The sequence below is a fragment of the Pteropus vampyrus genome, unplaced genomic scaffold (assembly GCF_000151845.1).
Source record: "Pteropus vampyrus isolate Shadow unplaced genomic scaffold, Pvam_2.0 Scaffold135, whole genome shotgun sequence".
Classification (NCBI taxonomy): Eukaryota; Metazoa; Chordata; class Mammalia; order Chiroptera; family Pteropodidae; genus Pteropus; species Pteropus vampyrus.
Window position 1 is genome coordinate 2,781,896 of NW_011888916.1, and position 27,892 is coordinate 2,809,787.

At 39.0% G+C, this 27,892-nt stretch overlaps 1 protein-coding gene and 1 pseudogene across 2 annotated transcripts; one reads left to right on the forward strand and one right to left on the reverse strand.

Moving 5' to 3' along the window:
* Positions 1–1,156: 1,156 nt before the first annotated feature.
* ATPAF1 (ATP synthase mitochondrial F1 complex assembly factor 1) lies at positions 1,157–27,336 on the reverse strand. Of its 2 annotated transcripts, XM_011367649.2 has the most exons (10): positions 26,956–27,089; positions 26,240–26,316; positions 23,430–23,538; positions 20,375–20,425; positions 19,717–19,779; positions 16,832–16,882; positions 15,568–15,615; positions 11,931–12,026; positions 9,955–10,062; positions 1,157–3,939 (listed from the first exon to the last, which is right to left on the reverse strand). In XM_011367649.2, exons 4-10 carry the CDS (start codon positions 20,399–20,401, stop codon positions 3,745–3,747), a joined length of 588 nt encoding a protein of 195 aa, XP_011365951.1. In that variant the 5' UTR covers positions 20,402–20,425; positions 23,430–23,538; positions 26,240–26,316; positions 26,956–27,089; the 3' UTR covers positions 1,157–3,744. The 2 variants fall into 2 exon arrangements, with proteins under 2 accessions (XP_011365951.1, XP_011365950.1); XM_011367648.2 differs by lacking the exon at positions 26,240–26,316 and having other exon boundaries at positions 26,956–27,336.
* Positions 17,781–17,903, forward strand: LOC111744494 (annotated as a pseudogene).
* Positions 27,337–27,892: the final 556 nt, after the last annotated feature.

Genomic DNA, 27,892 nt, shown 5'->3' on the forward strand with positions numbered 1-27,892 from the left:
GTTGTGAGGCCAGCTCTGAACTCACAGGACCTTCTTGCATGGAACAAATATTCTTTGAGACTTTAATACTTTCTACCTGTTACTCCCTATGAAGCCCTAAATGCTTCACCAAGGGTACCAAGGTCTGGCAAGATTTGCATCCCCTATAGTACCCAGCAGTGTTCTTTAACCCTTCTTGCTCCTCTTCTGAGATGGCACTGGTCAGTTTGTCTCATATTGTAATTATTCATGTCAGTGTCTCACTTGCTGAACTGTGAGCTTCTCAAAGGCAAGGACTGAACATTTAAATCCGGGCCCAGAAACAAGCATGCTGAGCTTGGCCCTGCTTCAAGCCCTCAGTACTTAGTGTTCTCTTGTAATTTTCCTACACTCGAGTATCAGCTGTCACCTCTGTAGAGATGGCTCTCCTAACCATTAAGTTATTGCCTCCACTTACCATTCTGTCACATTTTTAAAAATTTTCATAGCACTACTGGCATTTGAAATCATCTTACTGGTTTATTCATTTGTCTTCTCCACAAGCATATAAGCTCCATCAGAATAGGGGCCTTATTTGTCCTGTTCATTGCTGTATTCTCTGGTTTTCTATCACTGTGCTTAGCATATAATAGGTGCCCAATGAATATTAATGAATGATGAATCAGTGCTAAATCAAGTGATTGGGGAAGTGGGCATTTGTACCTCTTCTCCAAGACTGAACAAAAGGTCAGTATTGGAGAGACTGCAAAAAACAGAACGTGTGGCTCCTGCTCCTAAACTGGTTAAAGAAAGAAGCTGCATAAGCATTCTGAGAACAAGACAAGGCAAACTATGACCAGGTACTAGATATGAGGCACAGACTCAGAGGCCAGAGAGACAAAGTCAGTGGCTAGAACAAAGCTTGAGAGCAAGGATCGCCCAATCATCCATCCCACTCATCTTCCTTTGTCAGCACCTAACGTGGTGGTGGCAGAGTAGGTGCTCTGTGAGCGACTACTGAATTACACTGAGCAGACAGCCCACCAAGCTAACGCCAGCAGATTGGTGAGATAGAGACTCTGTGTTTAACTTGATATCTTGGTTTACAAATATTCCTACTCAGTAAGTTCTTGATCTGTGTGTGTTAAGAGATTCTCTTAAATTCAGAGTATTTAAATATAGGCATACACACAAGATAATGTTTTGGCTGAAATCCACATCGTTTATTTATTCAACAAACAACTGAGTATCTTCTATGTTTCAGGCCATGTCCTTGGCACTGGGAATGGAGATAAACCCTGGCCCTCAAGGAGCTCACAGTCTAGTAGGGAATAAATAAATACAATGTAGAGTATGCAAAGGGGACCACTAGGGGAGGCAAAGGGCAGAGCAGTCCAATTCTATGGTTAATGTCCACAGGAAAGGGAAATCTGGCTAATGGATGTTTTTTGTGAAGAACACATAAGGCAATGGTTCTCAAAGTGTGGCTGGTGAATAACCTACATCTGGATTATCTGGAGCACATATTGAAATGCAGATTCCCAGCACTTTCTGCAAAGATTACGATTCAGCAAGTTGAGGTTTGGGACTTGGGAATCTGCATTTTGATTCTACTGCAACTTAAAGTTTGAGAACTTGTAAGATAAGGTTTGCTCTTTCAACTGGAATAAAGAACGATCTGTACATCTGTAATGGTAATTTGTGTTGGTGAGAGGCAGGGGAAGTAGAGAAGAAAGGAATTGGCATTATTAAGCTCTATTGTAGTCTATGTATGTTAATTTCTCACAATGATCCTATGAGGTAGATACTATTATCCCCATTTTACAGATGAAGTTTAATTTGTTCAATATTATAGAGCTAATGAATCACAACACTGACATCTGAACCCAGATTTATTTAACTCTAAAACCTTTCTACTTTTTAGAATACCATGGGGACAAATTTACTGATTCATGTTACAATTTTTCTTTTAGTTCTTTGCCAGATCTTGCTAGGTAAATATAAAGAATGGTGCTTTGATCATGTCTCACATGCAATGTAACTGTCCATGAATACATCCTTCTTTGGCAAGTGGGGATTCAGGGCAAAGCTGGTAGGAACGATAAAATGAGCAGCCATCTTTTCCTATCATTTTCTCACCTTCTGGTAGAGATGTTATGAAATGTACTTTGGCTAAGAACTGGATCCATCTTGGGGGAAAAGCAAACATAACTGGATACCCATGTAAGCAACTCCATCCGATGCTTAAGATTCCTGGGACTCAAAATATTCAGACTCAAGTTTCTCAAAAAATGAACTGTTAAAAACCAAAGGCAGGTACAGAATTTGCATTAGGAAACAGCTCAACTTTTAGAGAAGGTTAAACACTCTCTTCCTTTCTACACACAGACTCAGTAGTACAAAATAGACATAGCTCAGAAAATAATGGGAAGTTCATCTCATTTAAAGAGCTTGGAGACAGGCCCAACCCGTAATGAAGAAAACACACACAAACTGCAACTACTAGTTACAGTCCCATTCACCATATTCAGTGTCATACAAGCAGATCTCAGGCAGGAGCAGCAGACAAAGTGGAACATGTTAGAGCAAGAAAAGGCATCACAAAGGCAGCTGACAACAATAATGGGCAGGGGTGGGGTGGGTAAATACGGTACCTCAGGTTCAGAAGGCTGGTATGTAACCACCACCCTCTTTTGTCACTGAGCTTGGAGCCACAACAGTGACACTATCAAACAAATGTGACTTTTCCAGTGCTGGAGAGCTCCTTTCTTATTTTTGGTGTTTCAAGCAACTACTGAGTCCAAAGGAGAGTTTTGATCAAATCAGCCTATAGCACTGACACTACGAACAGCACACAGCTTAGATGTAACTGTTTAGTGTAACGAATATTATAAGCCAGACTTTATTTTATTGCTATATTTTCTCCATATCTAATCCGGGAACATTTTCTTCCACCTACTTTTTCATATAATACTGGCACGACTAAAGAATTATTTAAAAATATATATACATACATACAAAAACATGCATATCTAAATTGATCCTCTCCTTACAAAAAAAGTTGATTTATTTACACTGCAATGATTCACTCCCTCCAAATACACAGCTTCTAAAAGGCAGAGTTAGAAGAGAGGTGCCACGAACAATTTTAAAATATGTGGGCACTGTACCTGTGGGTTTAACTATACCCGAAATCTACTGATAGTTCAAACCAGCTACACTAAAGGCAACTCTGGGGGGCATCTAGATGGAGTCTTAACCCTGACTGCAATATTTGGTTGTTGTAGAGTCTAATCAAGATATTTGGGTTATGTCTTTGGCCAGCCAACTGGCACATGGGAAGGGTATGTAAAGCCCAAATCTAACTATAGCAGGTCTTCAACCTTATTATCCTGTCACAAATTTATAAAGATGAGGAACTAATCATTTGGGAGCTGTGTGGTCAAATTGGCCAGAATGCAAATGCACTTTTAACAAACCATTACATTGTGTAAAATCAAGTCAACCCTCCTGGGGATCCTTGGCTATCTCTGGTTATGATCTCAAACACTTAAAAAGGAAACCTCAAGTATGCTAAGAGATAATAATTAGAATGTTTGGGTACCTTCGTTCCTGAATATCAAGTAATAGGGCTCACCTCCATGATTACCTCTTGTATAAGCACACAGGGTAACTCATGAGGGGCTGCTCATTACAGATGTTGCGCTCCTGAGAGTTTAAGGGAGTGAGTGAGCTCTAGATGATCCAGGGTTGATTAGGCTCTATAAAGAGCCAACCCTTATAGCTCTAAGTCTTATCATGTTTCTGGGCACATTTCAGTTCCACTCCAAGTCCACTTTGTTCCAATTCGGCGATGACAGACATATATTTGAACTCATTTGGTCTGAAGTTAAAGGTCTCCACTAACTCATAGGTCTCCTTCCGATCAGTGGCATAGAAGAGCTGAACTTGGTTGGCAATGCACTGTGCCTCAGCAACGCTCTGTAAGGTAAAAAGAACAGTGAGGTCCCTCCTTACAGAGGGCCACAAAGCTCTGTGTCTGAGTCCTGTGGCAGGTAGGGGCTCTTACCCAGGAGTCACTGCTTAGAAAGCTTCTCTGACTCCCAGAACTCCCAAGTCTTAGTTAGGTGCCTCTTCTGTGTACCCAAATTGCCCCATGCTTACCTCTATCACAGTATTTATGATATTGTTTTGTATTTATCCTTTTTCCCATTTTTCTTTCTTGTCTTTCTTCCCTAGTATGAATTCCTCAAAGTATGTGCTTGTTTTACATCCCTGCAGTGACATTTGGTGAATGTTTGCTGAAAATTAATGCGTATGCTCAAAATTTCCCTCTTTATTCAGTTCCTTTATAACCATTAAGCATATTTCAGGACGGGGTGGTGTGGAGAGCAATAGTTACCCAGCTTTACGTTCTTTACTAACCAGATATAGTCGAATAAAACCTGTTCCTGATACCACCTTGGTTCGAAAACTAGTGCCAAAGCCAGCTGTGATAGTTTTTTAATTTGTCCACAAATTCTATGGCACTCCTCCCTTTGATGGAGGCTAGTTTCCCTTTCCTTGAGTGTAGGCTGTACCTACTGACTTGCTTTAACAAATGGAGTAGGTGGAATGATGGAGAATGACTTTTGCTATAAAGTCAGAAAAGACATTGTAGCTCTTGTCTTGCTATCTTGATGGAATCACTTCTCTCAGAAAGTCAGTTGCCATGTCATGAGGACATTCAAGTAGCCCTACAGAGAAGCCGCTGTGGCAAGGAAATGAGGCCTCCTACCAACAGCCATGTGAGTAGGGTCAGAGATGGATCCTCCAGTCCAATTAACCTTCAGATGGCTGTAGTCCTAACCAATGTCTTGACAGCAACTTTATGAGACTGAGCCAGAACCACCTAGCTATGCTGCTCCTGAATTCCTGACCCACAAAAACTATGAGGTAATAAATGTTTGTTGCTTTAAGCTACTAAGTTTTGGAGTAATTTGCTATGCAGCCATTTATAATCCACCAGCAGAGCCCCAGGGAAGAGAAGGGGCCACCTTCTCTAAAGCTCAGAAGTTGGGAAATGGTGACCAGACCACTCTATGTAACAGAGGTGAGGTCAGGACATAGGCTACACTCTTGAAACCTTACAAAAGACTTACTTCAAAGAACTCTTTTTTGCTTCCTATACATTCCTCAGTTCTAGTCAGAGGCACTTATTCACCATCACTGTGTTCATATGGTCAAAACTCAACCCTAAAAGATAATGGAAAATTCCCACTAAAACTGACTGTCAAAAGTGTGCTATGTCTAGCTACAGAATGATGAAGACGGGTTTATAAATACCCTGGGCCGCTTTATCTCTGTTCCCTCCTGTGGGGCTTTCAGGTCATTTTCTCACAAGCAGGCACTAATCTCTGAGACTAGATCTTCAATCAAAAGCCTTTTTCCAAAATGCTAGCTATTTCAAATTAATAGAATTTCAGAGCTGGAAGGGACCTCAGAGATCACTCAGTTCTCATTTAATAAGCCAGGAAATCAAAGCAGATGAAGTCTAGGGATGGGCCCAAGGTCATGCGGCTAGCAAGTGGCAGAGCCAGGACCAGACCTCTGTACTCCCAGGCTAGTACTCCTGATACTGTTTTTTTTTTTTTGGCCGGGGTGGGGGTGGGGGTGGAGATAATTAAGATCGATCAAGGTCAATAACTTTATTAATTTTACCTTTCTTATATTTAAACCTGCCTCAAGAGCAAACCATTTCTAAAGCAAGTGCATTGTTATAATCTGATGCAGATATCACCATTCTCTGAGGCCCTGAACTGTAGGGCCTCTGACAATCAACTTTTATTTGAGGCTTAGGATGGTGGAGGTGGGGTAATCTCAGCTGGGTTCACTTTAGAATAATACTATTTCAACTGAAGAGTCCTAGGGGCTCTGTGGGGGTAACCCCGGTCTCTTCATTTTTGTTTCAGCTGTTATAGCCTGGGGTTTTATATAATAAGATTGTTTGGATGAAAGATTCCTCCCATTAGTTTGAAGACCACTAGTATGGTGGGTAGGGAGATAAGGCACTGGGAGCTATGTGCATCTATCTCTCAACGAGGGTTATGGAAAGTACCCCTCTTCTTATTTACTCCCTACCTTTTGTTCTCTTAACTCTCAACGTGAAGCAGTAGTCTCTTCCCTTTCCAAGACCCAAGAAGATAAACATATGAACTCCCTGTGTTGCTCAATAAAGAGATATATTAACAAACCTGATTTCTCCTTCTCTTTCAATCTTCATAGCTATGATCAATTTACCAAGTCCTGCCCATTTTGTCCCCTACATATTTCTGGAGTCATTCTCTCTCCTCCATTCCTACTACCACTGCTCTTGTTCGGGTCTTTACAAACTTTTGCAGAGACTATTGCAACTGTCTTCTAAATGATCACACTGACCAGGCTAGAATTAAAAAGTATTTAGGAAATAAATAGGTTAAAGGTCTTGAAATAACAACTATTTTTGTTCAAAACCCTAACTGTACATAATACCCCGAGTTATTTTATGCCTCCTAGCATTTACTTATGTTACTTGCTTCATCTGGAACATTCTCCGCGCCCTCCCACCTTTCTTTATCTGGCTAAACTCTGGCTCATCCTTGAACATTCAGTCTAGGTATCATCCTAGGAAGTAAGTCTTCTTCCTCCTTCTGGGTCAGGGAGCCCTACCCCCAAGAACGCTGTGCATGTCTCTATCCTAGCACTTACTGCATTCCAGTGTAATCATCTATTGATAGAGGCATGGAATGAGATAAGGCTTTTGAATATTCTACCATATTTCTGGCATTAAAATTAATTAGTTAAGAAACCTCTAGTTTCCATGTATTTCTATTCATATGCTTTATTGTATTTGGAAATACTATGCCTAAAGTACAAACTCATGCATGAGTATGCAGACCATATATTAATATTACAATTTTAGGTTTCCTATCTCTGAATCACATACCTCTACAATAACTTCTAATATGTCTAGTTCTCTATAGCAGCTCCTCGAATAATGTCACTTCATTCAATGTCAATTTGTTATAATGTTGAGAAGATGCTGTAGGAACTTAACTGTTGTTTGGATCAATTATCCTATGGTAAAACTGGTTTTGCTTTCTATTGTTTTGCTGCAGTCCCAAGAACCTATTGACAACGTTAAATGAGGATTTATTGTACTACACTGGAAATTCACAGTCAAGTGGACTTATACAAGGCAAATATATGTTGTCTGGTGTGCTATTGAATGTTATAAGGCCAGAAAGAAAATTTTAATGATGATGGGGACTGTGCAGCAGTTTGAGACTACCAGAGCAAGGTGGTAAAAATGCCAAAGCAGAAAGGGCTTCCTCTGATCACTAGAGTCCACTTTTAATATGGTTAAAGGCTGTGCTTTGCTGAAGACCAGAAAATAAAATACAATCTCTATGTCACTCACGCCTATGTCAAATCTTAAGCCAAGTCATTATTGGTAACTATATCCCCTCCAAATCTCAATTTGAAACACCCACACTTCGTCTACTATTTCCTATTTTTTAAGCTCACCCCCAACTTCAAAAATCCTTTAACTCCACCAGGACTCATAATTCTGTCTCTCACTTTCCTTATGTTTTCACTTCCCTCTTTATCCAGTTTGTATTCCATGGTCAATAATTATAATCATTCCTTTGCATTTACCTTTAACTCCTTGGTTCCTATCTTACTTCGTTAAACCATGTGGCTAAACAATAACCCTAGTTAAATCCAACCCTCATCCCTCTCTTTCTCTGCTTGTACCCCCACAGCCATTCTGTCTTCCATTTTCCTAGACCATGAGTTGGCATACACTTTCTGCAAAGTGATAGACAGTTAATATCTTAGGCTCTTTGTTGCAACTACTCAACTCTGTTGCAAAGCTAAAGCAGCCATAAGTAATACATAAATAATAATCATGGCTGTGTTCCAATAAAACTTTACTTACAGGCATTGAAATTTGAATTTCATATACTTTTCACAGGTCACAAGTCACAAAATATTATTCTTCTTTGTTTTTTTTTCCCCTGATAATTTAAAGATATAGGACACATCTTAACTCATGGGTCTTCTAAAAGCAGACAGTGGATTAGATTTGGCCCACAGGCTGTAGTTTGCTGACTCCATGTCCTAGACAACAATTTCACACTTTCTTTTTTCCACTCAAATGTCCAACACCTATTCTCTCATCCTCACTCTCAGCTAAGGACCTTACTTTTCTCTAAGCAATCTGGAGAGAACTACTATAGGTTACTACCGCCTCTATCCATTTAACTCTGTGCCATGATATCCTGGCTTTTCTATTGTTATATTTCTGGCAAAGATCAACCCCTCATTTCCAGACTTACCCACCCCAAAATATCCCTTCAACAATTCTCTTCTTTCTCCACATTATCATTTCCCTTTCTACTAGATCTTCCATCTGCATACAAATATGTTATTTCTTCCATATTTAAAACAAAAAAGTCTTTTTCCCACTTTTTCCCCTCTAATGCCTCATTTTCTCCTTTGCTTCACACAAACACCCCCTGAAAGATCTGTTTCTGCTTACTCTTTCTAATTTCTCTTCCCATCCTCTCTTAAATGCATTCTAATCATGCTTTTATCCTACCACTCCTTTGAAACTTCCCTTATAAAGGTCCTCCATGACTTCCATGTTGTGAAATGTAGTAAATTCTCAGTCCTCATTTCATTTTCCCTACCAGCAAGTGAGATTTATTCCTTGAAACATTTTATCTTAGCTCCCAGCGCATTCTACCATCTTAGTTTTCCTCCTGACTTGTTCCTTTTAAGTCTTTGCTGATGCTTCCTCATTTCTGCAGGGTTTAGTTCTTAGACCTCTTCTCTTTTTTTTTATCTTCATTTACTTCCTCAGTGTTTTCACTCAGTCTCATGGCTTTAAATAACAATCTGTATGCTGACAACTGCCATATTTATATCTCCAGCCTGGACTTCTCCTCTGAACTTCAGGCTCATTATATCTAACTGCCTATGACTTGGATATTTAACAGGCATTTCAGATTTAATGAGTCCACAACTGAGCTCCTAATCTTCCTTCCAAAACTTTTCTTCCTGCAATCTTATAAATCTCAGTTAACGACAACTCAATTTTTCTGGATAATATTCTAGGTACCTTCCAGTTGAGTGTGATGGGTAGAAGGAAGAATAGGGAAAATAGCACTCAACAGCTTCAGGAATAATAGACAGGGAAGTAGAGTCCCAACTATGTCCAAGACTTGGGACTTACTGCTACTGTGAGATACTAGCCAAGTATCATCACTTTTTCTTCTCTATATGCAGTTGGTAAGAGAGGAAAAATAAGTGGTTGTTGTAATAAAGAATCTCAAGAAAAAAATTGTCATGGAATTGGCCAGTCTCTTGAGGACAATCCTGAACTTAAACACTGCCAGATAAATGAGACCGAAATGACTAAAGAGTAGACAAACAGGGTGGTTGTATAGTAATATAAAACTGCTCCTGGCACTAGAGGGAACAAACACAATGGATATCACTACTTATGGGCATATGGTTGATGCTCTATCCCAGGGAATGGGAAAATGAGCAAAGGAAATCACTGTGTATGATACATTTGTATATGTGAACGGTGTGGAGGAAGATAAAAGATTGAGAAGTTTTCTAGACTGATCTCTTCCCTACACTTAAGAAGCCATTTACTTGTTCAGTCTCTTACCTGAAAGCCCTAGGCCAGATGTGCTTTGGAGTCAGAATTTTTAGATTTTATAAAGGTAACAGGTGCAGACAGTGTTTACAGAGTGTTTGGACTTCAAAATTGTGAATAAGTGATTGAGGACTTGAAGTAACTTCAACTTGGAAGAGCTTGATTAAGACAAAATAATTGTCAACTTTGTGTAATAAACAAATACATGTAGGTCTCTGGAATTTTACCTCTCATGAACTTTGGCCAAAGAATAAATACCTTCAGGGCTACCAGGTAAATCCAAAGAGGTAAAAGTTGATACTTACAAGAAATGTGGAATCCATTTCTGCTGTCATCAGCACGATGCCCTTTTCTTCCTTAAGTTCAGGGTAGTGATATAAAATCAGCTGGCTGGCTGCAGCTTCCCCTCGGGTCTGTAAGGAGGAACACTTAATCAAGGCTCAGTAAGGTACCACCACAACAAAACTGCAATTTCAGAGCAATAGAGAGTCTAAAGGAAATTCTGGCCTTTATCAGCCCCTTGGGTGGCTAGTGAGTCGAAGGACTGGTATGTTGGGGAATAGATAGTCAGGCCTGCCAAGGCACAATGAAAGTGACATTTTGCACAGTGTTATTTGTGTCTTCAATTGAAAAAGGTTTGGCTCTTTTCCCAGAAAATGTTTACAGTAGGCAGTGAATCCTTCATCATGGTCATATATTTAAAAACAAAACAGCACAAGCAGCTACCAAATCAAGTTCTAAAGAAAGCAATATGCCTGTGTAATTGCCACATTTATGGACTAGCGCATTTCACAGCTGAAATCTACTCCCCTTGGCTGGCTCTGAAGACTTAGTTCTTTTAAGCTGTAGCAAACAGCTGGAGAGTTTGTACTTGGGCCAGATTCGTAATGTGCAGTTTTAAAATAAAATCTGGGTGGGAAGTAGGGGTAAAAGAAGAGTAAGAACATCATTATTTCATGAAGAATGAACAGGGCAGTGGTTATTAGACCTCAACCCAGACTAGGAAGACAGGCTGGGTTCAAAGCTAATGCCTTCATATAGTACAGGCAGAAACAACTATACATTCAAAATAGATCTCTGGGTTTCATCTCTAAAATTTCAGCAAGAGTCCTTTTGATTATTAATACCTAAGTATTGCTAGGGTATTCTTTTTTAAAAAAAATTATTTAAATTAGTTTCAAGTATATAGTACATTCGTTAGATATCCATATAGTTCATAAAATGATCCCCCCAATTGCTCCCTTCCTCCCCTTGCCCTCCACCTAGCCATCATATTAATGCTAATTGCATTCTGCTAGGGCATTCTTAAGAGTTCAGCCGCTCAGTTCTATGATTCTACTATAATGATCATTTTGATCATAATTATGTTTCTGGATCTTTTTCTTATACTTGAACATGAGCTTCATGAGGGCCAGAACTTTGTCTCAGGTATCTAGGTCTTAGCATAGTTTCCAACACAATAGCATAATGGTTAAGATCATATACTTTGGAGTCAATAACTTGGAGTCAATCAAACCCAGCTCTACCACATACTAGCAGTATGAACTAACTTCTCTGAGCCTACTTTCTTCTCTGTAAATAGAAATAATAACAGTAACTATCTCATGGGATATTTGTATGTGCCAAATAAATGATTGTTAGATGGATTATAAAATAACAAAGTGAAAGCTGCCCCTTCATTCTATGTTGTATTCCTTTTACCCCAACTTCAAAGCCATTATTATGCATGATTGGTTTTTTTGCCAGATCTGGCCTCCAAATATAGAATGTCAATCCTAGTTATGGTCTGATGTAAAATACTTTTATTTTAAAAGCTTCAAATGCTTTGGATCAAACATCTTACTCTAATAGTTGGGAAAAACAAAGAAAAAGGAATGAGGGAAGTAAACAAAACAACATCTATAGAATGGAAACTATGCATCTAACACCTTGAAAAGTGCTAATTTGACTAATAAAATGCACATAAGACATGGAGCCTACCTTAAAGTTAAAAAAGATAACCATTATAATTCACTCATGTTTGTTAAGTGAGGAGCATGCAGTAAATGTTATAGAGGTCTCAGTAGGCATAGAACATGTTTTGGAGTCTTTTCCAATTTTTAGGACTTGAATGGGGCTTAGAAAGCTAGCCCAACATACCAAGGATGACAATTCATCAATGCCACAGCAAGTACTGCTGGAAGTTAGTAGACAATGCTGTATTTTCAAGCCTAATCAAGGGCTCATAGTCCCATAAAAGGGTAGGCCTCTTTTCTCTAGGGGATGAGCACAAGCCACCTACCTGAATATTTATAAGTGCAGTGAAGTGGAGTTCAGTACTTGACCACTGTCCTACGAAGAACTCATAGCCTTCCCTTCTTGGTAGCGCACATAGAAACTGTGGAAAACAAATATACAAGGAAGTAGATGAATAAATAAAATCATTTGCTCTATGTCCAACCACCTGTATCATTCACTCCATTTCTTCAATATTTGGTTTAAAACACTTTTTTAAATTATGAAATTCATACATGATAACATAATAAACACACATATACTTCCCGACCCACCCAAGAAAGAAAACATTAAATATCCAATTAAATATCCAATTAGAAGCTCTTTCTGTAATCCATTCCAGTCCTATCCCAGAGTAACATCTATTCTGCATTTACGGTCTGTCATTCCCTTTCAGGTTTTCATACTTTTAGTGTGTATGTATATATCCACAGATAAGAAACAGTACCGCCGGTATGTTTAAAATGTAAATCTTATCAAACTGTATGTATACTTTTGCAACTTGCTTTTTTCACTTCACACTATACTTCTGAGATTTATTGATGTTGATAAATATAAACTCTAATTCATTAATTTTCAGTTATACAAAATTCTCTATATAAATTTACCACAATTTATCCTTCTATTGATGAATATCTGGGTGTTTTTCAGTTTCTACACTTTCTAAAGCTGCTGAATTACCTTTTGTTCAAATTACTGTAATCGGTTCATACTCTATCATCTGTGGCTGACTTCAGGGCTCTAAACACCAAGAAATAGTTTAATGCTAGAGATATTTAGAACTGAGGATAAGTGGTGAAAAGAATGAAGCCAGAACACAACAAAGTATAATCAGTCCAATACACATTAGTCATGGAATCGTCTCCTTATTGCCAACCACTCAGGCTTAGTTTTATTATTAGATAAGAGAACCTCAGCGCCTATCTCATAGCTGGCCCCTCCCTTGTTAGGGGAAAATATTCTTTTTAGAGCTTTATTAAGGTATACTTGAAGTACAATGTTACACATATTTAAAGTGTACAACTAGATGAGTTTTGATATACGTATACTGCGAAACCATTACCACAATCAACATAATGAACATCTTCTCCAAAGGTTTCTCTGAAAAGTGTCTTTTGTAATTTATACCTCACTCTCCCCAACTGTCCCTAAGCAACCACTGATTTGGTTTCTGTCACTATTGGTCAGTCTGCATTTTCTAGAATTTTGTATGAATGGAACCACAGAATCTGTACTTCTTCTTGGTTTGGAATCTTTCACTTAGCACGTTTTGTGATCTATCTGTGCTGTTGCATATATCAATAGTTTTATATCATTCCTTCTTAGTGTTATTATTCCATTGTGTATATATACACACACCATGATTTTTTAATTCATTCACCTGCGATAGATTTGGATATTTTCAGTATTTGGTCATTACGAATAAAGCTGCTATAATTATTTGTGTACAAGTTGTATGGACATATGTTTTCAGTTTTTGTGGGAAAATATCTAAGATAGAATGGCTCAGTAGTATGGCAGGTACATGCCTAACTTTTAAAGAAACTGTCAGATTGTTTTCTAAAGTGGTCATACCATTCTACATTCTTACCAGAGTTCTTGTTGCTCCATATCCTTACCAACACTTGGTATGATCTTCTTAATTTCAGTCTTGCTAGTGGTATCTTACTGTGGTTTTAATTTGCATTGCCATTATGACTAATGATGCCAAGCATTTTTTGAGGTACTTATGTGCCATTCTACTCAGTATAATGGTGAAGTGACTTATCCATATCTTTTGCCATTTTTTAAATTGGGTTGCCTGTCCTCTTATTTTAAGTTGTAAGAGTTTTTAATATATTGTAGATACAAGACATTTGTCAATATATGTCTTGCAAATACTTTCTCCCAGTCTGTGGCTTATCTTTTTATTTTCATAACAATGTCTTTTGAAAAGTAAAAAATTTTAATTTTTTATACACATTACATAAAAGTTAACATTTTAACTATTTTTAAGTATACAATTCAGTGGCATTAAATATTCACAATGTTGTGAAACCATCACCACATTCATCATCAAAACTTTTTCATCATCCCAAAATGAAACTCCAGTTCATTAAACAATAACTTCCTATCCTTTTCCCCTTAGTCCCTGGCAACAACCATTCTACTTTCTGTCTATAAATTTGACTGCACTAAATACTTCATATATATGTGAATGGCTTATTTCACTTAGTATAATGTCTTCAAGTTTCATCCGTGTTGTACCATGTGTCAGAATTTCCTTCCTTTTTAAGGCTGAATAATATTCTTTTATATATACACACATGCACACACATACACATCACATTTTGTTTATCCATTCACCATTTAATGGACATTTGGGTTGCTTCTACCTTTTGGCTATTGTGACTAATAGTGCTATGAACATGGGTACACAAATATAAAATTGTAATTCTGATAAAATCTAATTTACTGACTTTTTTCTTTTAATAGTTTGTACGTTTTATGATGTACTTAAAAAATCTTTGCTAAATCCAAGACCACTAAGATTTAATCTGAGCTGCTAAAACTAAAACCACTAAGATTCAATCTAAGATTGTTTTTACTAGAAGTTACATTTATATCTATGATCTATTTTGAGTTAATTTTTGGATATAGTATGAGACAAGAGTAGAGGTTCTTTTTTTTTTTTTTTTTTTTACATATGGATATCCATTTTTTGGCACCATTTGTTGAAAAGATTATCCTTTCCTCATTTAATTACCTTGGCACATTTGCCAAAAAGCAACTGACCACACATATGTTGGTCTACCTCTGGATTCTCTACTCTGTTCCACTGATCTATATGTCTATCTCTATGCCAATACCATATTGTCTTCATTAATGTAACTTTATAATAAGTCTTGAAATCAGGTAATGTAAGTCTTTTTTTTTTTAAGTTGTTTTTTATCTTGGGTCCTTTGAATATACAAATTTTTAAAATCAGCTTGTCAATGTTTTTTAGAAAAGCCTATTGAGATTTTGATTGTAATTATATTCTATGGATTGGTTTGGGGAGAAATGACAATATGGAGTCATTTAATCCATGAACATGGTATATTTCTCCATTTACTTAGATATTTTTATTTTCTCTCAGCAATGTCTGAAACTTTTTTAGAGAACCCTTGAAATTATTACCAACAGCAAGTCAGCTGGTCCACCTGATTAAATTCCCCTTCCCTTAGGTATTCTGGTAGCTCATTACTTCAGCAACAATCTCATAATTCCTTTTAGGCACAAATAAATAGAAATTATGGCCAAAACTGAAAATTGCCAATAAAACAGACACTTAAAGGAGGTTGAAAATATTAAGGTCTAAGGTGTTGCATCTAACGTTCACTTATACAGACAGATTAAGGTCCAGATCAGAAAGGGTTGAGATGTATCTAAAAAGCCAGTGACTTATTGGGCCAAACTCACAGGATTTCATAAGGCTAAAAAAATCTCAGTTATCAGTACAATCAAAATATGAGCATCTTTGTTAAATAAACAGAGCACTATAACCTGAGATTGTTTGGAACATGAAGAGATTGGTTAATATTTGTAAATTTATTTTTTATATTTATTATATCCTTGTTTGGCAGTATTCATAAGTAATCCTTATATAGTCACCAGAAACTTACTGTTGGACAGGACTGAGCTCGGTTCCAGATCAAATCAAACTTCTCTTCCTGTAGGTTAGAAAAGAATAAAATTCACAAACAAGAAAACGTAAAAGGACAGAACCACATTTAAATTTACCAAAATGACTCTAGAACTAAAATATAACTAAAATGATCTCTTAAGTTCTAGCATTTACAAATCCCTCTTATGACAGAGAGGAAAAACCATATGTATGCTCTGCTGTTCAATGTCAGAATTGTGTGTGAAGAGTGTATACTCCAAATGTTCCAGACTCTCCACGGGACTCTGTCAAGTGTCAGAGACATCAAGTCACTAAGTCTGTCTGAGGGAAGGCTAAAAAGGCCTGTTTGAACAATGAGCCAGTGTTAGACATCTAAAATATCATGAAAAGTGCAGATTTTTTGGCTGTTGAACTTATGAAGGGCAAGGGTATATATGTATAAGAGGTAGAAAAAAAAATAGCAATACTCTCATGACAACCAGAAGACTGGCTTTATTTTTCTCTTTGTAAGTTTTCCTCCTTAATCTTATACATACACATCTAAGTTTAGTATATATTTATGTGCTTGATATAAACTTAACCTAAGATACTTCCTCTTCAGGGAAGATGAATTAAAAAAACTAGCCAATAACCCAGTACATCAAATGCTTTCTTATGGTAAAAGTCAGCAGAAGAACATTAAACCAGAGGAAGCCAGCAGTACCCCTTCCCAAATCACATATCTCAATGGTCAAGCAATGGCTAGTAACTATCTCCAAGACAGCAATTTCAAGAAGGTGGGAAGGAAAAAACAAAACAAAACAAGAAAATACCACTTGCTAAGGGGAAATGCCAGAAAAAGACCAGGAGGAGGCTCTAAGTCAGCTCAGACACAGGTCACTTACAAACAAGCAGGGAAGAAAGCTATGCTAGAGGCCCTGTGTTAAATTCCAATGGCTTCGAAAACACCAAAAAGAAATAAAAGACTTGGAAATCGGAAGGTTGGAAATTACTCAGCAATGTGAACTTACAACATGCTCCCTTGTCAGAGACTTGACTCAAAGAGACATTTCTAAACCAGAAAGAGGGAAAACAAGAGCCATAAATATACCATATGGAGCTTCCAATCTTTAGTGCTCAGGGCATAATAAAAACCCTCAGAGCTATAAATGTAAGTTCTCAAGAGGCAATAAACATAGGAAAAGTAAAGGCGACTGCCTGCTAAGGGTAGAGACCTGACCTTCATGCTATAACACTCTCATTTTCCCCTCCAAACTACTTACAGGAATAACTGCATAGACTGTATCCTTTGCTGCAAAATACTGCTGCCAAATCTGTACAAAAAAAAGAGTATGTCTGTGACATGCTGGTAATCTTTTCCACCTGTGCCAAGAAATGGTGACAGCTTTCATTGCTCAGAGTAATATGCTATTTGATAACGGGGAGGAAAACCCAACATAATGCTTTTATTACTAGTACATGATTACAAAAAAGATTTAATATTGTCTACTCTTTTAGATGATTAAACTGCAACTCTTAGCAAATTCCTGTCAGAGAGATAGATTCTATGACTTTGTTAATCATTTCTCTCAAGATGTGCCTTGTATGTAATAGACAAGCTCTTTTTTTCATATCTTCTCTCTTCCCTCCCAAAACCCATACTCTCCAGCCAGCTGTGGGCCTTCTCAGAGAGCAGGACATCAGTCATTCAGAACCCAGGATCTGGAGTCAGGTGGACCTGGATGCAAATCCCAGCTGCATTTTCTGGCTATGCTACTTTGAGCAAATTACTGAAAAATCACTAAATAATATCAATATAACCACGAATAAAATAGTGATAATATCAACCTCACAGGACTGTTGTGAAGACTGCTTGAAATAATGTAGGTTTGTGCTTAGCACAACAGAATTAATTACAATGCCAACCAGAACCATGGTGCTCTGAGGGCAACAAAGAGGCCCTTAACCCAAGCTAGGAAATAAGTGCCAGAGGAGAGGACACTTGAGGTATATCTTGAAAAATGATCAGGAGTTAGCCAGGTGAACAGGGAGGCTGGGAAGACAGAAGAGACGCATTCTAAGCAGAGAATGACAGTATTAGCAAAGGCATATAAGTAGGAGAAGGTATCATAGCCAAAGTGACACAGAGTGAGCTAGTGTGGAGAATGGGGTCACCCTCCATAAGAGCTGCTCTGCTTTGTTAATAACATTCCTTTTTAAATGGAGGGCTCTGTGTACAGCCATGCCACCCTGAATGTGCCTGATCTCGTCTGATCTCAGAAGCTAAGCAGGGTCAGGCCTGGTTAGTACTTCAATGGGAGATTGCCTTTGGAGGAATACCAAGTGCTGTAAGCATTAAAAAGAAAAGAAAAAGGAGTGTAAAAAAAATGGGGGGCCCCAATTGAAGACACTAGTCAAAGTGTGATCTCACCAACAAAGAGCACAGGAGGACTATTACTTCCTAGGACTTGGACAAATCACCCTATCAATGCAGCCTAAGTTGTTTTGTTTTCTTTTTCTCATGTCAAAACATTATCTTCTCATTTTAAGAACAGCATATCCTGCTTATTTTTATTTAACTTATATTAATAGATAGTTCATGAAACAACACTGAAATATATGAGACTGTCAGATGTTTCCTAACATAGTTGACCTTGGTTACTCAAAATTGCTTTAATAAACACAAATTTGTATCTAAATTTATAGGTCTAAATGGTATGTGTCATATGCTCGGGACTCCTAGGCCTGGCTTCTCTCTCCCCACTTCTTCCCAAAGGCAGTTTGAGGTTTCCTTGAGACTTTGCATAAGCCTCTATTAACAGACATTAGAAACCCGTGCTGTTCTTATTTTTGTATCTGTCCTTCCACAAGGCTAAAACTCCTTGAGAGTAGATCTCTCATTTATTTCCATATCTGGCACAGAGTCTGGCAGTTAACAGGTATTTGATAAATTAAATGCTTGCTGAAAGGAACGATATAGTCCCCAAAGGAGAACCATTGCAAATGGCACAATTTCCAATAGGGAATATGATGCAGAGTCAAATAGACATGGGTTTGAGTCACAGCTCTACCACTAATTAAGCTACTTAATCTCTTTATGTTATAGTTTCCTCAGTGGCATATTGGGAATAATAGCACTTACTTTACAAAGTGGATGTAAGAATTTAATGAAATAGTTTATATGAAACACTAAGTACTGTACCGGACACATAGCATATTGCTTTTATTATTTTGATTCTCTCAATACAGTTAAAATACAATTCATGGAACTCTAAGGAATGGGAATAAATAGTTTATTATAGTCTACTTAGAGAAAAGAATAACAAACATGAAAATTTAAATAGCAATGCAAATCAGCATATACAGAATGACCAAACAGGCAGGCGAGATCAAGACTGCTTTGAAGGAAAGTGTCCAGGAAGCTTCCTGCAGAAGGTCTTATAATAATGGAGAGTCTGAATGTCGAGCAAAGGAATATGGGAAATCACTGAACATTTGTAAGCAGGTTACTAATGTAATACTTATTTTCATTCATTTATTTAAAAACACAAATATGACACTTTGTGCTAGGCACTGTTCTAAATGCTTTACAAATATTAACTCGTTTAATTCCCCAAATAACTATGAGGTAAGCACTATTATTATCTCCACTTAACAGATAAAGAAACTAAGGCCCAGACAGGTTAACTAACTTATCAAAGTCAGTCAGCTAATAAGTGACAGAACTAGGACTTAAAGCAGGCAGCTTGGTTCTAGAGTCTGTGTTCTTAACCAATAAATTATGCTTCTCCATTATGAAAGCTGAACTCTAAGAGGATCCAAGTGGTAAGGATATGAGAGGGGGAGTGGGAGATGAGAACAGGGAAACCTATTTAGAAAGGAAGTACAGTAATCCAGGTATTGAGTGCCGATGATTTTAAATAAGATGTGGGCAACAGGAATGAAAAAGAAAGGGGAAATGTGAGTTGATAGGACATACAGGAGTGAGACTGAGAAAGACAAGTTTTATTATGTCACTATTTTTCATGTAATTCATCACTTTTGCTATTTATGACCACCTTTCATTCTGGCTAGAAAGAGGTGTCAGGAAATGTATGCTCCTTTCTACTTTCAGATTTGGTTCACAGAGCACACATTTCAAATATGCCAATTCATTTTCTTTCATTACCTGTTTTATTTCTTCTGCAGTTTTGTCTTTTACCATCTCAATGTTAAAGATTGAACTGAGAGTCTGAAAGAGAAAATAAAAGGCAATAAACACCCACAATTAAAAAAATAAAACAGCTTAACTCTATTTGTAAGGCTTGTACATCAGGACAGTGAAGCAGATCTTCAATAAGTAGAAAACAAGTATGAAGAAACCTGCCTGCTCAGAGAAGTGAGCCCCCAAGCCCAGGCAGGTTTTTGCAGTTCTATTCCTGGGAGCATCTGTATGTACTTTATCCTCCCAATGACTACTGCAGCACTTTGCAAATAGTAAGAGGAGAAAGTTTGGTTGTTATCTTTAACTGCTAATATGCCGGGAGTGACCCCTTATTTGCAAATTAAAGGACAGAGTAAATATGTTTTTATTTGATTTTTAAAAACTAATTCCTGTAGAAAGGAAGAGTATCACTATATTTCCTTCATATTTCCTCTAGTATCCCCAGGACCCACACTATGCTAAGGGTTACATCAAGGACACAAAAATTCATAGAAATATTTCTCATCTCCACAGCTGGTAAGTCACAAAATCACTGAACCACAGTAAATATGTTCAAATTTGCAGCCTCTTGTTATTGATGTTACATGAGGCTTCAGACTTGGATATTTAATTAGAAACCTACCTTGTCCTTAGTGAATCCTCTGCTCATAGACTGTTTCCCCAAGGTCTCTGCCTGAAATACATGATAGACAGGATATTAGTCTATACTTTACCCAGAAGAAAAAGACCACCAAGGTAGGTGAGGAGTCCAATATCTCGTTTAATAATTTTGCACCTAAGAACTCACTTCTCTCCAATCTGTATAGTAACTGTACACGTTATTCTAAGAGTTATTGTTTGTGAGAAAATTTTTCTTTGACTAAGCTTCTGAAATACAGAAATGAGAAAGGATTCCTTTGGTAGTAATCAGCATCTACTAATACTGAGAGTCCATTCTATATCTGTGACTACGGATATGAGGGACTCCTTCCCAGAACTGGGGCTGCTTGGATTTCCTGTGTTCTGTCCTCTGATCTGCTCCACAGTGAGCCATAGAGAAGGTAAGAAATGGAAAGATGTTATTTTCCAAGGCTGCTTCTGTGACAGCACTTCTGACAGCAGACATCCTCAGCAGACTATGGAGTTTTTTCCAATACTCGGTTTTAATATTCCATCAAGTTAGACTCCCCACCCAAAAGGCGTGAAACAACTGAAAGTGATTATTTTCTCTGCTAGGCCCCTACCTCTGATAAAGGCCACAGTCAGGAAATCCTATTTTGAGTTGTTTCTGACAGTGGGGATGGGCTGTTCTGAGACTTCCACTAAAGTTTCTTAGTTCAAGACTATGCCTTTCAGATGAAGGAGTACAACCTATACCTGGGATTCCGAAGCTGAAAAACATTTTCTGCATAAAACCCTGGCTTCATTACTCTGTGCTTTAATGAATCCAAACCTTTGATAAATGATGCCCATAGAACTCGTACCTACAAATTAGACAAAAGCCCAGTGTAGAAAAACCTATTGGATACACCCTGGTCTTTTTGGTCATACCCCTATACTGTGGCAGCACTTTAATGTAGTCTTTCCTTCATATGTAAACTGTCCAACAAAGAAAAAGTTGATTTCATTTTCACACCACTCACCTTCAGGTGTACTGTGAAAACAAAACAAACAAAACCCTCCATTTGCACAGCTGCTTTCACCTTTCAATCACCAAGCCTAGTGTATTCTTTTCCCACAATGTCCCTCCAATTCATTGTTCATTTCCATTTTAACTTAGAGAAATAAAAATTTAAAGGCCAAGTATAACCTTATTGCATTTTATCTAAGACACCAGTGATCTTAAGCACCATTATTTTATGTATCAGGAAATGATGCCAATTAAACAATAACAAATATTTTCATTTCATATTATTTTTAAGACAATTTCAGAGATGTTAAAATGTGAAAAAAATGTAGACTTTAGAACCAGTGAAATAAGGTAATTAAAATGATAATTGAAACCACGGTAAATATTGAAATTTTCAGAAACGTACCTATATAACTTGAGAGAAAATTGTACATTGTGGAATCTCATAAGGGTCACTGATAACCATACTGCTCAGGGTTTGGAAGTTTTTATAATTACCAACACAATGCCCCTATACCAGTCAGCATTTGCTGCTTATGTATTCATGGTGATTCCACATATAGGTGGAGGCATCTGATGACTGCATTAGGTCTCAAAGCATAGCTGTGCTCAAGAACTTACATACTAACATATGTATTTTACTAAAAAAAACTTTCATTTATATTATAGTTGAGAATTATATTGACACTGTCCCCCAATCCCCACCCCCATAAATTATGTGTGCAGGTCGGTTATATTGTCTACATTTCAGAGTAGAAAAAGAGAATTTAAAAACTTTTATCATAAAAAGAGGATGTTGCGTCTCCTGTGATAGGAACCCATGACTCAAAGTAAAGATAAGACTTTGGGAATAGAGTCATTAGCCACTAGCCTTCCTCTATCTAGCTAGATAAGAAAGACGGTAAGTAAATATTTACCTAAGTGTTGCCATAATTTAAATTCTACATTTTATTAAAAAGTTGAAATTCTAAGTCTATTTACGAAAAGGGGCAAGAGCTTTCCCATATAAATTTAAAGTTTATAACACAGTAATATTTCTAAGAGCTATTATTGACTTATGACCTTGATATTATGTTTAGTATAGGAAATTATATTTGTTAAAATATTTGTAGCAGGAAGTTGTTTGGTCACACAAAGTTGTAAACTATATTTGTCATAGGAGGTTGGATTTGCTCTCCAACCTTGTTAATGATTAACCCATTGACTACTGCTCTTATTCTAATTAACTCAACCAGTTATTAAAAGACTGAATGGATTCTCTTAAACATCAGGATACCCAAAGCAAAAAAAAAAAAAAAAAAAAAAGGTTATTCTCCAAGTAAAATAAACATCTCTCATTTTAAAACACAATGTAGAACCCAAATTTTCCCTTGAAACTCTCTTATTTCAGACATACAGCTCACACCTGGATTATTGCACATTCTCTCTGGTTTTGGCCTCTCTTACTCCAGTTTGTTCTATGCATCATCTTAGATTAGTATTTTTCAAGTCATAGGTTGTAAGATCAATATACTGAATTGGCCAAAGTTTTTAAAGAGATAAAAAAAAATAATGAGTACATTACATATAGCAAAAGCATTGTCTTGTAAAAATTTTGTTTCAGTTATAATCATATATTTGCGTACTGAATTACAACGTAAAATATATTTCTTACTGGGGGGGTCATGGTCAAAAAGTTTGAAAAGTACTGCATTAGATTAATTTTCCTATTCACAGCTTTCAACATGCTTTTCTCCAGCTTTGATTCTTATTTAAGGACAATAACAGCTATTAAGCACTTTTTTGCCCCCTGATCTCTACAGCCTACTGCCATGTATGCCTTACCTTGATTGCTCAAATGTACCCCTAGGTGCAGTGACTACCTTTTCCATCCCTCTATATCTGCACCGTGACCACAGTAATTTACCAGTAAAAGCGGGATACCATTTATGGATGGGGACTGAGCTAAGTAGAGAGAGGCTATGTTCAGTTTATCTAGCTGACCCATCAATGAGCTTCTCCCAGGATTAGGGTTGGGAGTGGAGATACAGAGCACTGGTAAGCCAACACAAAAAGGGCCAGGTCTTACCTTCTGTTCCACACATTTGATGAAGTCACCTTGCCTGGAGTGCCCCACTGGCTGCTTCCGAAACTCAATGCGCTTCTCCAGTCGGGACTCAAAAGCAGCTCGGTCAGACCTGATCAAAGGTCAACCAAAAGTTAAACCACCTGGGCCATTTCACATTTGGAAAGAACAAAGCATCATGCTCCACTTTCAAAGAGAGGTTATTCAGAGGCTGAAGGATTTGCCCTCAGTTATGCCTGAGCACAGGCCTACGAATCAAGAAAGTAGAAAAATAAATCTGTTATTCAACTATTGTTAATCCTCAAGAGGCCTATGTAACATTTTTTTGCTGCAGGATATTCCTAAGGATATCCACATAGAGCTTGGTCTCTCAGGTACTTACACTCTGGGTACTGGACTTCAAATCCTCAGGATGGGAAGGGGACTTTGTGCCATATTGCTGTTACTTCCTCAGGCAAGAATCCAGTAGCATACCTACTAGGTGTTTTACTTGGATATGTCTAGTTCTTGAACATCTTCTCCCCCACCAACTCCCAGGTTAAACATGTTTATTTAGAAGCAGGTAACTCAAGAGGTTTCAGGTAGCCTATTTGCAGGAGAAAACTTAGCACCTGAGTATCTCTCTGACTCTCTTCCAAAGAACCTGCTTCTGCACATGGAACATTAGAACTTGTCGTTTATGTCAAAATGGGGTTATTCTTCAGGTCTGAAGTTCAGGTTCGGGTTGCCGTCCTTGTTAAGAATTCTTTAGGCTGTGTAGCAGATGATGTGATATTTGGCTCTGTATACTTTGGAGAAGACATTATACAGGGACTCCAGCTCTTTGGCCATGAGATCTGTAGTGTCATGGGTGATACCTGCAAGATCCAAAGAATCTTGCTCACCTCTCTGATGGAGTCCTGAGGACCTTCTATTAAACTCCTTTCCAGAGGTGACATCGAAAACCACTCCCTTCACTGCCATGTACATGAGTGTATCTTCTTTCCTTCCATAGTGGGCCAGCTCCTTGGTGCAAAGTTGCTTCAGGGATCCTTCCCAGTGGGATGTGGCAACTGTTCTGCGAGGACTACAAGTGCCAGGACAAGAGTCAGTGTTGCCGGTGTCCACAGACATACCTGAGCCTCCATGGTGAGTGGAGAGAATGAGGGATGGCTTAGGCAGTGGGATCTGTACATTCCTGCCTTGGACATCTTTTATTATTAAAACGTTCTGAGCCTAAATCTATTTCTCTGTATCTTTTGCCCCCAGGAACAAGAGAAAATGTCTAATTCCTTTTATATGAATATTTGAAAATCACTATTATGTCATCCCCTAAATTTCTCTTCTCTTGGCTAAATTTCTTTATTTTCCTGGGCACCTTTTCATATATATGACTTATGAATCTTTTCTCACTGTGGATCTGCTCTCTGGAAAACCTCCAGTTGGTCCACATCCTAGATACAGTGGGCCTGGAGCTAGATCAAATCTTCCCAATTCACCAATGCAGAGTGTGATGCAAAAATCCAGATTCTGGGTTGGGGTGGAGTCAGCAGGGCACACAGCCTTGTCCTGCTGTTGGCTAACACCAAACCTGTGGCTGGTGCTTCAAGAGCCCAGGTTTTAGTGAATATGCCCTAGCACTAACCAATCAGGACTGTAATTCCTTTTAAAATATCTCATGATATCCTACCTGTTTGGTTTTGGGCCTTAAGGCCGGGCCCTCTCTTGCCTCTTCCCATAACTTGGCCCAGGTTCTACTGATCCTTTTTTGATCCTACTTTCTTATTTTCCTTTTTATCTGCCTCAACCTCAGCTCTTCCTTTTGGATCCACCCAGCTTTCTATCTCCCATCTCTCACCTCCCCAACTTGTCTCACTCAGACGCTTCTAGGATTTACCCTTTCCCTCTCATTTTCATTCATCCAACAAATTTTACTTGTTGTCTCTTGCCTGTTGCTTACCTTGCTGGGCTCTGGGGATACAAAAATAAATAAGACAGAGTTCCTGCCTCAAGGAACTTACTATCTAGTGTGAGAGAAAGACATGTAAATAAGTAAAGTGCTAAAGGTGTTATGATGAAAATTTGCCTCAAATGATGAGGTAGTTTAATGCCTCTGTACCTTTGCTGCTGCTGCTCCCCTTACTTGGAACATCCTCCCCAACCACATTCCTGTATCCCTTTGTGCTAGACCATAGTGCTTAAAGGAAATTTCGGTAATAAAACTAGAGACAAGGCTCACAGAATGAGAGCCTTCTGTGGAACACTAAGGAATATGGACACTGTCCAGAAGTCAGTGGAAAGCTCACTCTTCAGGAGATAGCAGTACATGTAAATGTTGATGGTAATAATCTAGTAGGGAAGGAGAGTAGAACCAGTCATTAACTAGTGCATGAGTGAGAACAAAGGGGAGCTGTGAAGTATTCAGTGTATGAACAGACAGCTCTTCTGAGATGCCTGTTTGTAAAAAGAAACAATGAAAAAAGGCTGAAAGGGAATGTAGGTCAAAGAAAGGTTATTAAGATGACAATTATATGAGTATATTTGATGCTGTTAGAAGGACAGCAAAAATATTCATTTATTTATTCCACCATTCTTTCAAAAAGAGAAGAAAGTAACTGAGATAGAGGGGAGGAAGGAGCCAAGACTGAAAGTGGGGGAGACTAGTTAGAGGATGACAGCAAGAGTTTAGGTGAAGATGATGGAGTAAACTAAGGCTGCGGAAACAGATGAGACAGAACTCAAAGAAGTTACAGGACTCAGTCTTTGGTTTCCTTTCATAAGACAACTGCCTGCCCACCCTGCCAAATTCTCTCCCAAGCCCCTGTGATTTTCACCTTTGATCTCCTTCAGCTCTTTCCACTTGAACTCTTCAGACCCACCTCAACCTCCTCTAATCTCCAGGTCCTTTCATCTGGAAGCAGAAGGGTAGTGTTAGGAACCTGGATTCCAAGTCAGGTGAATCCCAGCCAGCTGTGTAACCTTGGGTTGATTTCTTAATCTGATCTTCAGTTTTCTCATCTTAATGAGTGTTCGATTGATGATCTAACTGTAAAACTACTGGTCTTTGATGCTCTGCTCCCACCTCCAATCTTCTTTCCTTGCAGTCAAGACTCTAGCTAGGAGCTTGGGGACACCAGTTCTAGGCCAGCTGACTCAATATGTGACCTTCAGTAAGTCAAGGCCCTTCTCTGGAAAGCTCCATTTTCCCATTTCTTTAGTGAGGATGGGTGTCTTAGAGCTTCCTGCTTCATAAAGACTGTCATCTTGAGTCTACCTCAGCATTTTGAGAATTAGAGCCCCAAGACAACAGACAACTGGGAAAAGAGCCAGGACTTTATAGAATCTCTTAGCTCTGACACTAGTTGTGTGGACATTAGGCAACTGACTTGGCCTCTCTGAACCTATATATATGATCTGTAGAGTAGGGGCGGTAATAACGCCACCCACTTCCCTGGGCTGTTGGAAGCACTGAAAACGCCAGTCACATCGAAAACGTAGGCCGCGCGCTGCCCCTCTTCCCTGCCCACCGCCAGCCCGCCGGGGCCCGCACCTGCGCAGCTGCTGGATCTTGTCGCGATAGCGGTCGTAGAAGGGGTTGGCCTCGAGCTCGGTCCCGACCCTTTTGTCGTCGGTACCCCCAGCAGGCCGGCCCGAGTCGCAGCGCACCGGGAACACGCGCAGCTGAGCGGGTGACACGAGCCCCAGGCCCGGGACGCGGCTGCGCACTGCGCACAGGCCCCGATAGAGGCCGGCCACCTGCATGACGGCCGGACCTGTGCCACCCGCGGCTGCCACCACGGCAGCCATAACCGCCCCCGCCTCCTCCTCGTCCTCGGGTGTGTTGGCCTCGGCCCGCGGCCCGCGCGCCCGCTCCATCACGCTCCGGGTCTGCCGCGCCCGCGTTCCGACGCGGAGGTTCCGCGCGCCCAAAGTTCCGGGCGCCGAGACAGGGCGAAGCGAGGCGGGGCGGGGCAAAAGAGGCTCAATGCTCAGGTCCTGCCCAAGCACTCTGCGGTTCCGTGTGCCACAGGAGCCTGCCCGGATTCACGCCCTCGGGCTCGGACCAGTAGCCTCTGCTCTCCAAGTCTCCTCTTGAGAGCCGCTCGATTTGCTGGTCCTCACCGAGCTTGCTCATAAATTCTCTTGGCATTAACTCTAGTAGTCTTCCTTCAGCATTCTTCCTTTCATCAACTGTAATCACAGGAGCAGCTTCTCTTTACTGAGTGTTTCTATGTGCAGGACACTATTTGCTTCACATCCTGTAAGACAGATTTTTCTTCATTTTACAGATTAGGAAACTGAGGCTGAGAGTGAGTATACGTTTCCAAGTTCTACTGAGGCCTGAACTCTTTTCAAGATGCCAGGTGCCTCCGAAGCCCTGTCTTCCTCTGCTTCCTGACTTCCACTTTGAACTCCAGCCAAACTGAACTATTGTCCTCCCCGAAGAGACACCTGGATTTGTCCTGACAAATTTTTATTTAGGCTAT